Source organism: Acanthopagrus latus, chromosome 3 (genome assembly GCF_904848185.1).
Source record: "Acanthopagrus latus isolate v.2019 chromosome 3, fAcaLat1.1, whole genome shotgun sequence".
Lineage (NCBI taxonomy): Eukaryota > Metazoa > Chordata > Actinopteri > Spariformes > Sparidae > Acanthopagrus > Acanthopagrus latus.
In genome coordinates, this window is record NC_051041.1 from 7,607,965 (window position 1) to 7,619,374 (window position 11,410).

At 44.1% G+C, this 11,410-nt stretch overlaps 1 protein-coding gene across 1 annotated transcript; it reads left to right on the forward strand.

Annotated features, from left to right (window-relative positions):
- Positions 1 to 142: 142 nt before the first annotated feature.
- Positions 143 to 11,252, forward strand: rnf5 (ring finger protein 5). The gene is made up of 6 exons (XM_037094171.1): positions 143 to 518; positions 7,173 to 7,191; positions 8,021 to 8,133; positions 8,217 to 8,274; positions 8,364 to 8,475; positions 8,997 to 11,252. The coding sequence occupies exons 1-6, from the start codon at positions 313 to 315 to the stop codon at positions 9,113 to 9,115; spliced, it is 627 nt and encodes a 208-aa protein (XP_036950066.1). The 5' UTR covers positions 143 to 312; the 3' UTR covers positions 9,116 to 11,252.
- Positions 11,253 to 11,410: the final 158 nt, after the last annotated feature.

The window sequence follows — 11,410 nt, forward strand, 5'->3', positions numbered from 1 at the left end:
AACTATTTTTATTATTCTTTTTACTTTACTTTTTTCATTTAATTGTTTGTTATATATCAGACTGACTATCAATATCGTTGTTATTATGATTACTATTAGGGGGTGGGGTTTATACTGTCCCCGCCCCCTCGGCTGTGTTTTTCCCGGAAACGGAAGTGCCCCTTCAGGTAGCGCGACAGCAGCGGAGCAGTCGGGCTCGGTCCTGTGACACTTGTCGTCGCCTCTGACTCAAGGCTAACGTTAGCTCGGGTCGGGCCCGTGTGGCTTGGGTTGGTCGTGTGTTACCTTCCTCACTTGTACACAGTAAACATTATGGCGGCCGCGGATTCCCGGTCCTCGAGTGACGGCGGGCCGGCCAGCAGAGGAGGATTCCCGGCCGGGGAGAGCAGCAACGACCGCGACGGGCCGAGCGGCAGCGGCAGCGGAGAGGGCGAGCGGGACCGGGCCACCTTCGAGTGCAACATTTGTTTGGAGACTGCCAGGGACGCTGTCATCAGTATGTGCGGCCACTTGTTCTGGTACGAGGCGAGGCGAAGCGGGGAGGTGTGGGGGGGCTAGATATCATGTGTGGGGACGGTGGTTGTTGTTGCTGATCAGCCCACCGAACCGGAGTGTAGTTTTGGAGCCGTGTGCGCGGCCTCCTTTCCCCGTCAGATTGAGCTGTTTCACGGCGGAATCACGCCCAGCGGTCCGGCAGCAGTCGGTTGTCTGTGTCGGCGGCCAAGATGGCTCGCTGGATGTTACTGTCGAGGGTGGTGTTGTAAATGAATGCTCCACTTCAGCATTCACAAGGCGTGTTTTCCTGTCAGACGTGGTCCTGACGGCTGGGATCAAGGCTGATCGACGCATTTGCATATTGATCATGTGGTCAGCGCTGATCTGGCTCAGGCTGATCATATCATATGATGTGCTGTAGGTCAGAGGTCACAGTAGCAGGCAGTGCCTTCTTGGATCAGACTGTGTGAGACATTAACTCAGCTGTTTTTAAACTGTCTGGTGATCATTTGCAGCTCTAGAGCTGAACAAGTTGTTCATTAATTGACCAAAAGATGAGAGGCTGATTCTCTATTGTGAGGGTTTCCTGCATTGTTTGTTGTTTTTTAGAACCTCTTTTTTTGGGGTGCGAGACCAAGAGTACAAAATTCTGTTGATATATCAGCCAGTATGCACAGTTTTGTTGCAGTGATCCCTCAAAAACTTGTGACAAATATATGTAACAGAGGCATGATCGTTTAATTTAATTTTTTTTAAGTTGTAGTATGGATCCTAGCTAAAGATTAAAGGAGACATATTGTGCTCATTTTTAAGTACATTACTTTATTTTGGGTTACTGCTAAAACAGTTTTAGATGCTTAAGACCAAAAACGCATCCGTTTACCTGCTCTGTGTGTCTTAGCCCATGTCTCTTTAAGACCTAGTCTTCTCTGATTGGTCAGCTCACACATGCCTGAGCTAGCACCGGTAACAACAATAGAGCAGCTGTGCAGAAATGCAAATGTGTGACATGGTGATGTTCTGTGATGTCACAAAGTCACAGAATTAAAGGCGGGACTACTGACAATGCGTTTCATGGGCAGTGTTTTCTGTGGGATAGAGGAGCTTCTGTTGGCGCAGAATTTGATCTTTTAACCGTCAGGATCTTTTAAGAACCTACAGTAAATAAACAATGAAGGGAAAGACAAAAAATGGAAAATCATAATTGTTGTCCCTTACCTAAGTTATCAGCACATTGTGGGGAAATAACAGTTTTGACATTCTGAAGTCGATGCAGAGATATCTGCTGAAGTTAGCATGCTAACCAGCTAGCCCCTGCCCATCCTGATCCAAAGCTCTTGTGCTAGCGTCGTAAACACTAACACTCCCATTGTTCCCACCAGCTACCTTAGCGATATGCTGTCCTTTTTATAATTTTTTCTACATATTGCTCCTTTGAAAATAGACATTGTCTGAAAATATGGCAGACTGAAACAATAAACTTCCCTGGGATTTTTGATCATAAATCATTATCTCAACTGTTTCTTGTTCTTTCAGTATAAGTATCTTAAAAGTAGCTTTCATATCGACCCATACTGGACAGCATATAATAATAACAATCAGATTATCAGTCATGAAAGTAAATGTGAGGTATTCCCTTGGTAAATTGAACTTATGTGATAAAAATGAAAACTGAAATGTTTTGACTGTATATTAGTTTAATGGCTAAATCAGTAATCAAAGTAACTGTTAGCCTGTAACCTTAGGCTGCATTTGAGATGTGATTGTACTCCCCCTTCTCCTATCTTGGTTTTAACCAAGACTTGCGCAAGGCTCAACCTTCAAACCACGCCGTGTTGAAAACGTACACAATCACAAAATGACGTGTGAGAGCCTCAATCATTCACGAGTGTTGACAGGCCAAGGCTGCAGTGAGATTACAACCAGGAGTGTTGGATTGGGGTCAAATCTAAGGGCATTAAATCAGCTGTGAAAGTAGACAGAAGACGACTTCTCTTTTCCTACGTACGCACGTTTGTTATTTAAAAGATAGTGATCTGTGAGTGTGTGTGTGTGTGGGTGTGGGTGTGCACATGTTGTGGCTACACAGACAGATGTGGATTTTAAGGAAGTACAGAATGCTCCCACTGCCAAAAAAGTGAAGTTGGTAAACAGTGATTATGGCTGTTATCTCCTCTTCAGGGGGAAGGTTTCTACAGAAGAAAACTCCCCAAAGTCACAAAATGTCACATACCTTGACCTGAAGCAGAGGCTTTAAAGGATAAGTTCACCCAGAAATGAAAATCTGATCATTGTCTGCTCATCCTCATGCTGATGGACAGTCAGGTGAAGTTTCTTAATACACAAAACATTTCTGGAGATAAGCATTTCAGCATTCTGCTCAACAACACAAGCAGATGTGGACTTGTTTTAAAGCATAAAAAAGACTCCATACACTTCGTCTAATGTCTTTTTACGTTTTTTAAAGGCTGCTTTTAAAACAAGTCCCCTATGACAGTTTCGCTGCGAAGCTCCAGACATGTTTACCAGACTTTGAAACTTTACATGACTTTCCATCAGCATGGAGGTGAGCAGATAATGGCTTTAATTTTTGGCCAACAGTGCTCTGATTTAATTAACAGAGGTCGACCTGGAGGAACAGACAGTTTTAAGAGAATACGAGCGACATTTCTGTCTTTAACATGCAGTTTGGCTGATTTAATGAATACCTGCTCAGAGAACAGTTGCATCTTTGCAGAAACTCGCCTTACAGTGACATGTGCGGTTGTCACACGGTGGTGTGTGAAGCTCCTGTGTGCTGCGCTGCTGTAACCCGGTTGCCACGTTACCTGTGAGCCCTCTCGTCTCGCTTGTGATGAAACCGTGATGATGAAACTTGGAGCAACGGTGAGAGGTGCCGACGTCAGATCACCTGCTGCAACTTAAAGGTCTGATTTCTGTTACATTCGTTAACGAGATGAACTTTTTTTTTTTTTTTTTAGATGACCTCACCAGACCCTGCGTCTATTTGTCTGACTTGCTTTGGATCAGATTGTCTGGCATTTCTTCAGCAGCAAAACGCCTGCACTCGTTGCCGGGCCGCACTCAGATTGTGTTAGAAAAATAGTGAATTGCTCTGTTTGTAACAACTGTCACTTTTCTGGCATCAGAATCTTTTGCCATTGACCCGTACTCAACCTGCATTTTATCCTCGATCGGGCAGACGGTCTCTGCACTGTCTCAGATTTTAGTGGAAGAGGAAATTGAGAAAGAAAGCCTTTCTAGCAAACTGCACAGAGCCCAGAGTGATGATTTGTGTGAAAAAGAAGAAACATTAGCCTCACTTAAATGCCTCGAGGTTAATAAGCGTGTGACATCTTTACAGTCTCTGAGTGAGTGTCCTCTTCAGCAGACTTATCTCTGTCATTGTTAGACACGCCGGCCGGCCAGACAGGCTGCAGCAGGAGAGAGTTATCTCCACCAACACCGAGTGAGAGCTCGTCATGTTGGAGGAAAGAGATTTGAAAGGAAAGCGAGAGAGAGAGAGATGGAAACCGTCACATAAATACTATGGGGGGAAGACTTCAGTGAAAGTGTTTGCACTCATAAAACCGACACGATGCTCAAAAATCTTCGGCTGTGTGTACGGAGCGGTTGAAAGCGGCTGCCTTCCCGCCTCGTGACCTCTTGCAGGTAAACCAGCTTGTGTCACTCCAATTTTGGTAGTGTGTTCAAATGAAAAACGGGAAATGTCTCACACTATTTTGCCTGCAGATGGTTTTTCAGCATTTTTATATCACCGCCTGACGCGTCCATGGACACAAGAGTGTAGTTGAAAGAGCGAGAGAGAGATGAGGCTGCGATACTCCGCCGTCAGCAGGAGTGTTTATTGGTCCCGTGCGGCGCAGTGCATTATGGTTGTGCATTACGGCTGTCGTAGGTTTTCTAACTTCTGAGCAAAAAGGGAATACCACATTCCCCATTTCTGTGTTTTTGATAATCAATTCCATCTTTCTGCTGCATAGCAAGCCAGCTTTTATGCCAGGGCCATCTCACCAGCTGTGAAACACTTCTTTAAGTCTTCAACATGTCAGAAAATGATTTAAGAGCCCTTCATAGTGTCATTAGAATTAAACAATTGTTCAGTTTCCTTTTTTTGCTCTTTTATGGTATTTATTGAATTAAATGCTTCATTGAGAAACTAATCTGCAGATGAATAATAGTAACAATGTATTATTTGCTGCAGTCAAGTTATACTAGATATTTTGGACTGTTGACATTAGAAGACCTCCAACAGATTCATCTTTTCCACTGCTGCTGCTGACATTTCAGATGAAGTTATTATACCAGAAGCATCTACCACACAGTGTTTACTGAGACATTATTGCAGCCTATAGATGGTTTTTCAAATCGGCAACAATCAAATTTCCTGAGTGGGCTTCACAGTCTGTACAGCGAGCCACATCCTCTGTCCTCAGACCCTGTGGGACTCGGACTCTTCTGTAGGAAGTCAGAGTGTTTCCACCGCCAGGAGGAACCAGGGTCTAAGTCAAGCTGGTAGTGTTGCCCTGCAGCGCTGAACATTTCTGATTGGTCGAGCAGCTTTTTCGTTCAGCCATCATTTCGAACAATCTGTAGCTGCAAACCAGTCTTCTTTGTCGTGCTTCAGCTGACCAACATGAAGTTACAGGAGAAAGCGTACAACAGACGGACTGACGATTTTCACACGTCACAGGCCTAATTTGTCTAATCTTCGTGGCTCTTCAGACATCAGTGGAAGCACAGACAACATGCTGAAGGAACCTTCGAGTTCCCTGGAAAGTAGTTCCTGTTCCAGGTACTTAAAGTGGAGACAAACTCATGTCTATAAATGCCTGATTGAGGATCCGAGCAGAGACGGTCCAGGCTTTTGCTCCTCTTCTCCTTTTTTAATGTTATGAAAATGAGGATCTTTGTCAGTTCAGTGTCTCTCGTGAGGCTGCGTGATGGAGTCAGGCTCCACTGAAAGGCCCGCGGAGCCTCTTACTGGACATTGAAAAGTCCTCGTCAGATCACATGACCTCAGCTATACGCGTCGAATCGCATTTTGAACGGGGTTGTTGTGTGAACTTGGGCCTTTCGCTTCGTTCAGCCGTTTGTGTGTCCACAGGAATGCCGTTCTCAGCTGCAATCTGATAGCTGGTATTACACGAATACCGCACACACTGTGAACCCTGAACCTCCGCGCAGGTCGACGCCAGGTCATGTTTTTGCTTTACGGTTTGTTTGGCTCCAGCTGCCTGGTTAGTCGGGCTCACGTGCGTGTTGAGGCGTTCGCTCGGGCCCACCTGAGGCAACAGAGCAGGGTTATGAATGTTTTGTGGATCTGAAACCGTTGAAAACAAGTTCTGCCTGTTCCCTTTGTATGTTTCGAGTTGAATCACCGCGCTGGTGATTAAAGGACACCGCTTGATAAAAGTAGGTAATTATGCATTAAGAGAAGAGCCACTTGGAGCAGCCACACAGGCTTTTAGGACCGGAGCAAGCCGTCTCACGAAAAGAGCTCCAATTAACTCGAAAAACTGAATCCATACATTCGCTGGAGTGGATTGGATGCCGTTTCTGCAGCGTGCTCGAATTGACTGAGGTCTTGGGAGCAGAACTAAGCTCAGAAAACATTTTACATTTAATTTTTGATGCACTGCAGGCTCTGGAGCAGGATGAAGTCATTGATAGCTTACACGCTTGCAGATGAGTTCGATACAATTAAAAGAACACAAGACAAAATGGCGTATAAACCCTGCTGAATTCATCTCACTCAACTTTTATTTGTCTCGTACGGCACTGTAGTTGATCTTAAGAGATCTAAGCAAAGGACATGCTGGTTAATGTTAAAACAGGACTTTTCTCAATGGAATTTTGAATTGCTGAACTGTCTCTATGGGTTGTAATCGTAGCACCAACTGTTCTGCATGTAGCACATTTCAGGTAGATTTATCTGTCCTTGTAATTCACCTTGGCATCTCTGGGCTTCAGGAGACTTAGCTTGATGAACTGAATGGAGCCATTTTGTGTTTTCTTTCCCTTTTGTTTGTTATGTTTTTAAAACAACCTCTCCTTCAGTTGTTGAGGAGATAGCCGTGAAGCTCCAGAAACATTTTTTTGGACTAAGAAACTTCACCCGACTGTCCATCAGCATCAGTCGAATAATGGCCAGATTTAAAATTTTGGCTGAGCTGCCTCTATAAGAGACCGGTTGAAGTTGTCGCGGAGGAGTTGCTGAAGCTTGTGGTCCTCTCAGTCTGGAGGTACAAGCTGCACACAGTAGGAAATATTCACCCCTGCGTCCACTTCCCCCCTCAAACCTTCATCCTGAACTCCCACAATGCAGCAGCGGCAGTTTGGCCTCGCTGGCAGCCGCTAGGGCAAGACCGCAAACTGCTAACTGCCTGCGACAGATGGAGCCAATTTAATTCTAACGTGGGGGGTGTTTGCAGGGATGAGTTTAATCAGCCACCTCGTTAGGAACAGGTTGTTCTAACCAGGTGGGCTTCCTGAGGTGAGGAAGAAAAATCACCAGAAAATAGACGTCACATTTACTCCCTCCGCTGAGATTGATTTTGATAATAAATCGGCCTCCAGGAGCGCTGACATTTTGTGAGCGAGAGGATCCATTGTAGGAATGTGAATTAATCTTGTGTTTCTCTCTTTCTTCACAGCTGGCCCTGTCTTCACCAGGTGAGCGTTCTCCTGTCGTGCCATCCTTTTGCTCAGCAGTGTTCATGAAAGGCCCCCGCAGGTGTTTTTTATGTTCTGACTAGATAATTGGACTTCTACTCAGGTTGAAGTCGGGGAGTTGGGAGTAACAGTGCAGAACATACAGTCAATCAAGATCAAGTGTTATAACTTATTTATTCACTTAGCCTCAGTTCACGTCATTTAATATTTACAGGCTCCACGTTTATTTGGAAATTAATCTACAACAATTAATTGTTGGTGTTGCGTCCAAAACAAAATTGTTCAACTTGTTTTTTTTCCGAGATTCTGAAATTTGAGGTAAAAAACGATGCGGTTATGTCATTTTCAGCTTTGGAAAAATGCTCATTCTTGACTATTTTCTGACACTGCTTTGAGAGAAACAATCAGCGAGGTGAGAAAATATTGGCATGTTAACCGATGATGATAACTGTTAATCGATTACCTGATGCCGATTTAAAACGCCCGTCTGAGTGGGCTGTTTTCTTTAACATCGCCTCAGGTTCAGCTAATCGGCGTGATGTAACCTCAGCATGGAAACTACAGCCGCCCGTTGACTTAGTGCAGCTTAAACACGCTAATGCACTTAATGCCTCTGTTTACTGCAGCTTTCTCTCCGCTGCTCACCTCTTTAGCGTGCAGAGCTGGACGCCATCAACACAATATAGGTTCACATGGAAGTGAAACAGCTGCAGCCGCATCAGAGCACACCACCATAACACCTCATCTGTTATCTGGCTTTAAACTGAGTATTCAGTCAGTCTGGATTGGTCTTTAATAAACCTTGTGTCATGTTTCTTCCTCCTCTCAGTGGCTGGAGACGCGGCCCAGCAGGCAGCAGTGTCCCGTCTGTAAAGCAGGAATCAGCAGAGAGAAAGTCATCCCGCTGTACGGCAGAGGGAGCTCCAGCCAAGAGGACCCCAGGTACCTCAGGGGGGCTTTGAGTTAATTCTGCAAAAATAGCCTCGCCGCCGCCTTCTGACTGACTGTTTGTGTTTGCTCCTCAGGTTGAAAACTCCACCTCGACCTCAGGGACAGAGAACAGAGCCAGAGAGCCGAGGCGGGGTGAGCGAATCGACCTGTCTCCTCGAATATTTCTCTCTCTTTTTTTTTTGTCTTATTTTTTAAACTCCGTTCTTGTCTCTGTGCGGCAGATGTTCCAGGGTTTTGGGGACACCGGCTTTCACATGTCTTTCGGCATCGGCGCGTTCCCCTTCGGCTTCTTCACCACAGTCTTCAACACCAACGACCCCTTTCACAGAGCAGGTAAACACACGGGAGACGATCAAATCAGGACTCTCGTGGATCTGATGTTCTGTGGTTGGATCCATTGCATGCAATTGCATACAGTTTTTTGTTTTTGTTTTTTTCTAGCTGTGAAGTTTAGGGGAAGATTTGATAATCAGTTCGTCAGTTTGAGCAATTTGTTGTGGAAAATAAGTTGCACCAGTGAGCCTGACTTTTGAGACGGTTATCATTTCTCAAAATGAAGAAAAAAACATTTATTTTCACCTTTTTGTTAATGTGTTAAGAAATTGCTCCTAAAAGTCTCTGGGGCCCTGCAAAAGATGAATACATGCAAATAAATCCCCCACATCATAGTTGAATCCTCTGCTGGCTCGGTGCAAATGTCAATACATGAATGTACTTAATGATACATTAAGATAATTAGTAGGTAAAAATCTCCACCTCAACGCAGCTGTTGCTTTCAGGCGTCATAATAAGAGCACAGATGCAAACACACGTCCACATGTTAAAACCTTTTCTCATCCGTCTCTCCTTGTTAGACCAGTATGCAGGTGATCACCAAGGCAACGGTAACCTCAACAACGGCAATAACAACTGGCAAGACTCCCTCTTCCTGTTCGTGGCCATCTTCTTCTTCTTCTGGCTGCTGAGCGTGTGATGGACGGACGGATGGACGGATGGATGGATGTGTGGATGAATGGATGTGGATCGATGACCGGGAGGGAGGAACGCAAAAAAAAAAAAAAAAAAAGATTAAAAAAAAATAACTCTGTCACACTTTACTCAAGCCGCAGACACACACTCATTTTACATTTCCTAGCAGGTACTAACTTGGGAGAGAAAAACCATGTCGGTCATGTTCGATTCCAAAACAAGAAATACAGGAATTTAGTTTTGTTCTCCCGGCTAAAGGCTGGCTCACTTTAGGACACTCGGCCCCCACACACCTGCTTCTTTGATTTCGTTAGGCAAGAAAACACTGACCGGAAAGTTGCGTGAATCCCAAGATAAGTCACGTCAGCCCTCCCCCGTCTACACGCACCTGTAGATATATGCACACAGAAAAGAACAAGGTGGACACTTAAAGCTTGAGGCGATCAGAGACAGTATTAAGTGATCAGGGTGATCTTCGTAAAGGATCTTTGTTTTGTTTTATGGCTTCAAGCTGCAGGAAACAGAGGGTGGGTGGAGGGAGAATTCAGAGCAGTGACTAAATATGTTTTGGTTTTTCACATTCCCTCTTGAAGGAGTCACTGATTTAATCTTAATCTTTAAATGGAGAGATGGAGGGTCTAAGCGGGGGGTTAAAAACGAGAGAGGGACGGTGCGAGTTAAACATAGCGGTTGGTATAGCAACCATTTCTTTCTCCAAAAGGCCAAAGAGTAGCGGATCGCTCGTGTTAGACGTCGAGGGTGAAAGATTAACTGATTGATGTTCCTGTTTACAGTTTTTTTTCTTTTTTGTTTGTTTTTTTTTCTCGTGAAAGGAACAAGTGCTCCTAGAATTTTGCAACTTACTCTTGAAAACAGGCGGACAGATTAAAAAAAAGCACAGATGGATGCATTTTTTTATATATATACATTTGTCTTAACAGAGAGAAAAACTGCCATTGCACTGTGAAGTCATTTGTAGACTGTCCTGAAGATTGATGTGTGTGTGTGTGTGTGTGTGTGTATGAGTGTGTGTTAAATCGCTTGTTACGTCTTTCCCCTCAAAGCTGTACAAAGTTGGATGAGTGTACCGTTTAAAGGGCCAGTCTGGGAGATATTCGCATCGAAACGAATCTGATGCGCGCAGTTTGTTGATTACAGTGCAAACAGTCGAGAAGCTCTGGCGAATCACGTGGCTTAATGAGACTCAGCGCAACCTGACAGGAAGTAGAGTCGACGAAAGCATCAGTTCAATAAAGTTTCTGTCCCCTGTGGATTTATTATTTTTTTTCCTGACTGTATGAGTGTCCGAGTGTGTAAACATAATATATATATATATATATATATATATTTGTATATATGAATATTGTAAATGCTGTTTTTACATGTTTTCTGAGTGGATGACCAGCCATGGAGAGCAAGGGAGGACGACATGGCCTCCAGATGCTTTTGTAAAGCGAGATCTGGCTTCTGGGTTTTCATAGATTTCTTCCCTTTTTACTCAAGAAAAAAACGCTTGCAGCCCAAGTCGAAAAATAACACTTCCGCCAGCCTCTGCCATCAATTTAAATCGATGATATGAATGCTGAATCAAGTTTTTCCTTCCCTGCGACAGGAAATGTACGAGTTAGCTAATCTTATAACTGACACAGCCCAGTGAAAAACTCTAACTGTACAACTATTTATCTTAGCAAGTGACAACTGTGAAAAAAAGAGGCCTACATTACCCACAATGCAATGTAACTGCTGCCCAGTGGTATGCTAGTAGCAGCTAACAGTTAGCCTCAATTATGGCAGGCCACTGACGCCTGATAAACACTTATCTTTAACGCCACATCCCCACACTTCCGTTCCTCTTCACATTTTAAGTCTTAAGCACCAACCAACGAGGCATTTTATTTTAAAACTTATTCTCACCAGGGTCAAAGGTGAAACTCGAGGTCCTCTGTGCGAATGACAAGATGGCTGCCGGGGCTCGTCATTTTCCTGCATACCTGTCTGTTCAAGCTACACTTTGTATTTTAAAGGCTTATGTGACAAGAGAACAAGTGATCGATGTCATGATCTGTGAGTCTTTTAACAGACTAAACCTGCAGATGTCGTGTAAAATGGTCTAGGAGATTAAAACTGGATTAAAAGATTGACTTGTTTTGTGCCTGTTTTGTCTGTTGTCAATGGAGTTAATAAGTCGATCAGTCCAACAACAGGAAAATGCTAAACATTCTCTGTTTCAAGCTCCTCACATGTAATCATTGCATTTTATTTTATGCACAGTAGCTTATTTGACACATTAATTTACTTT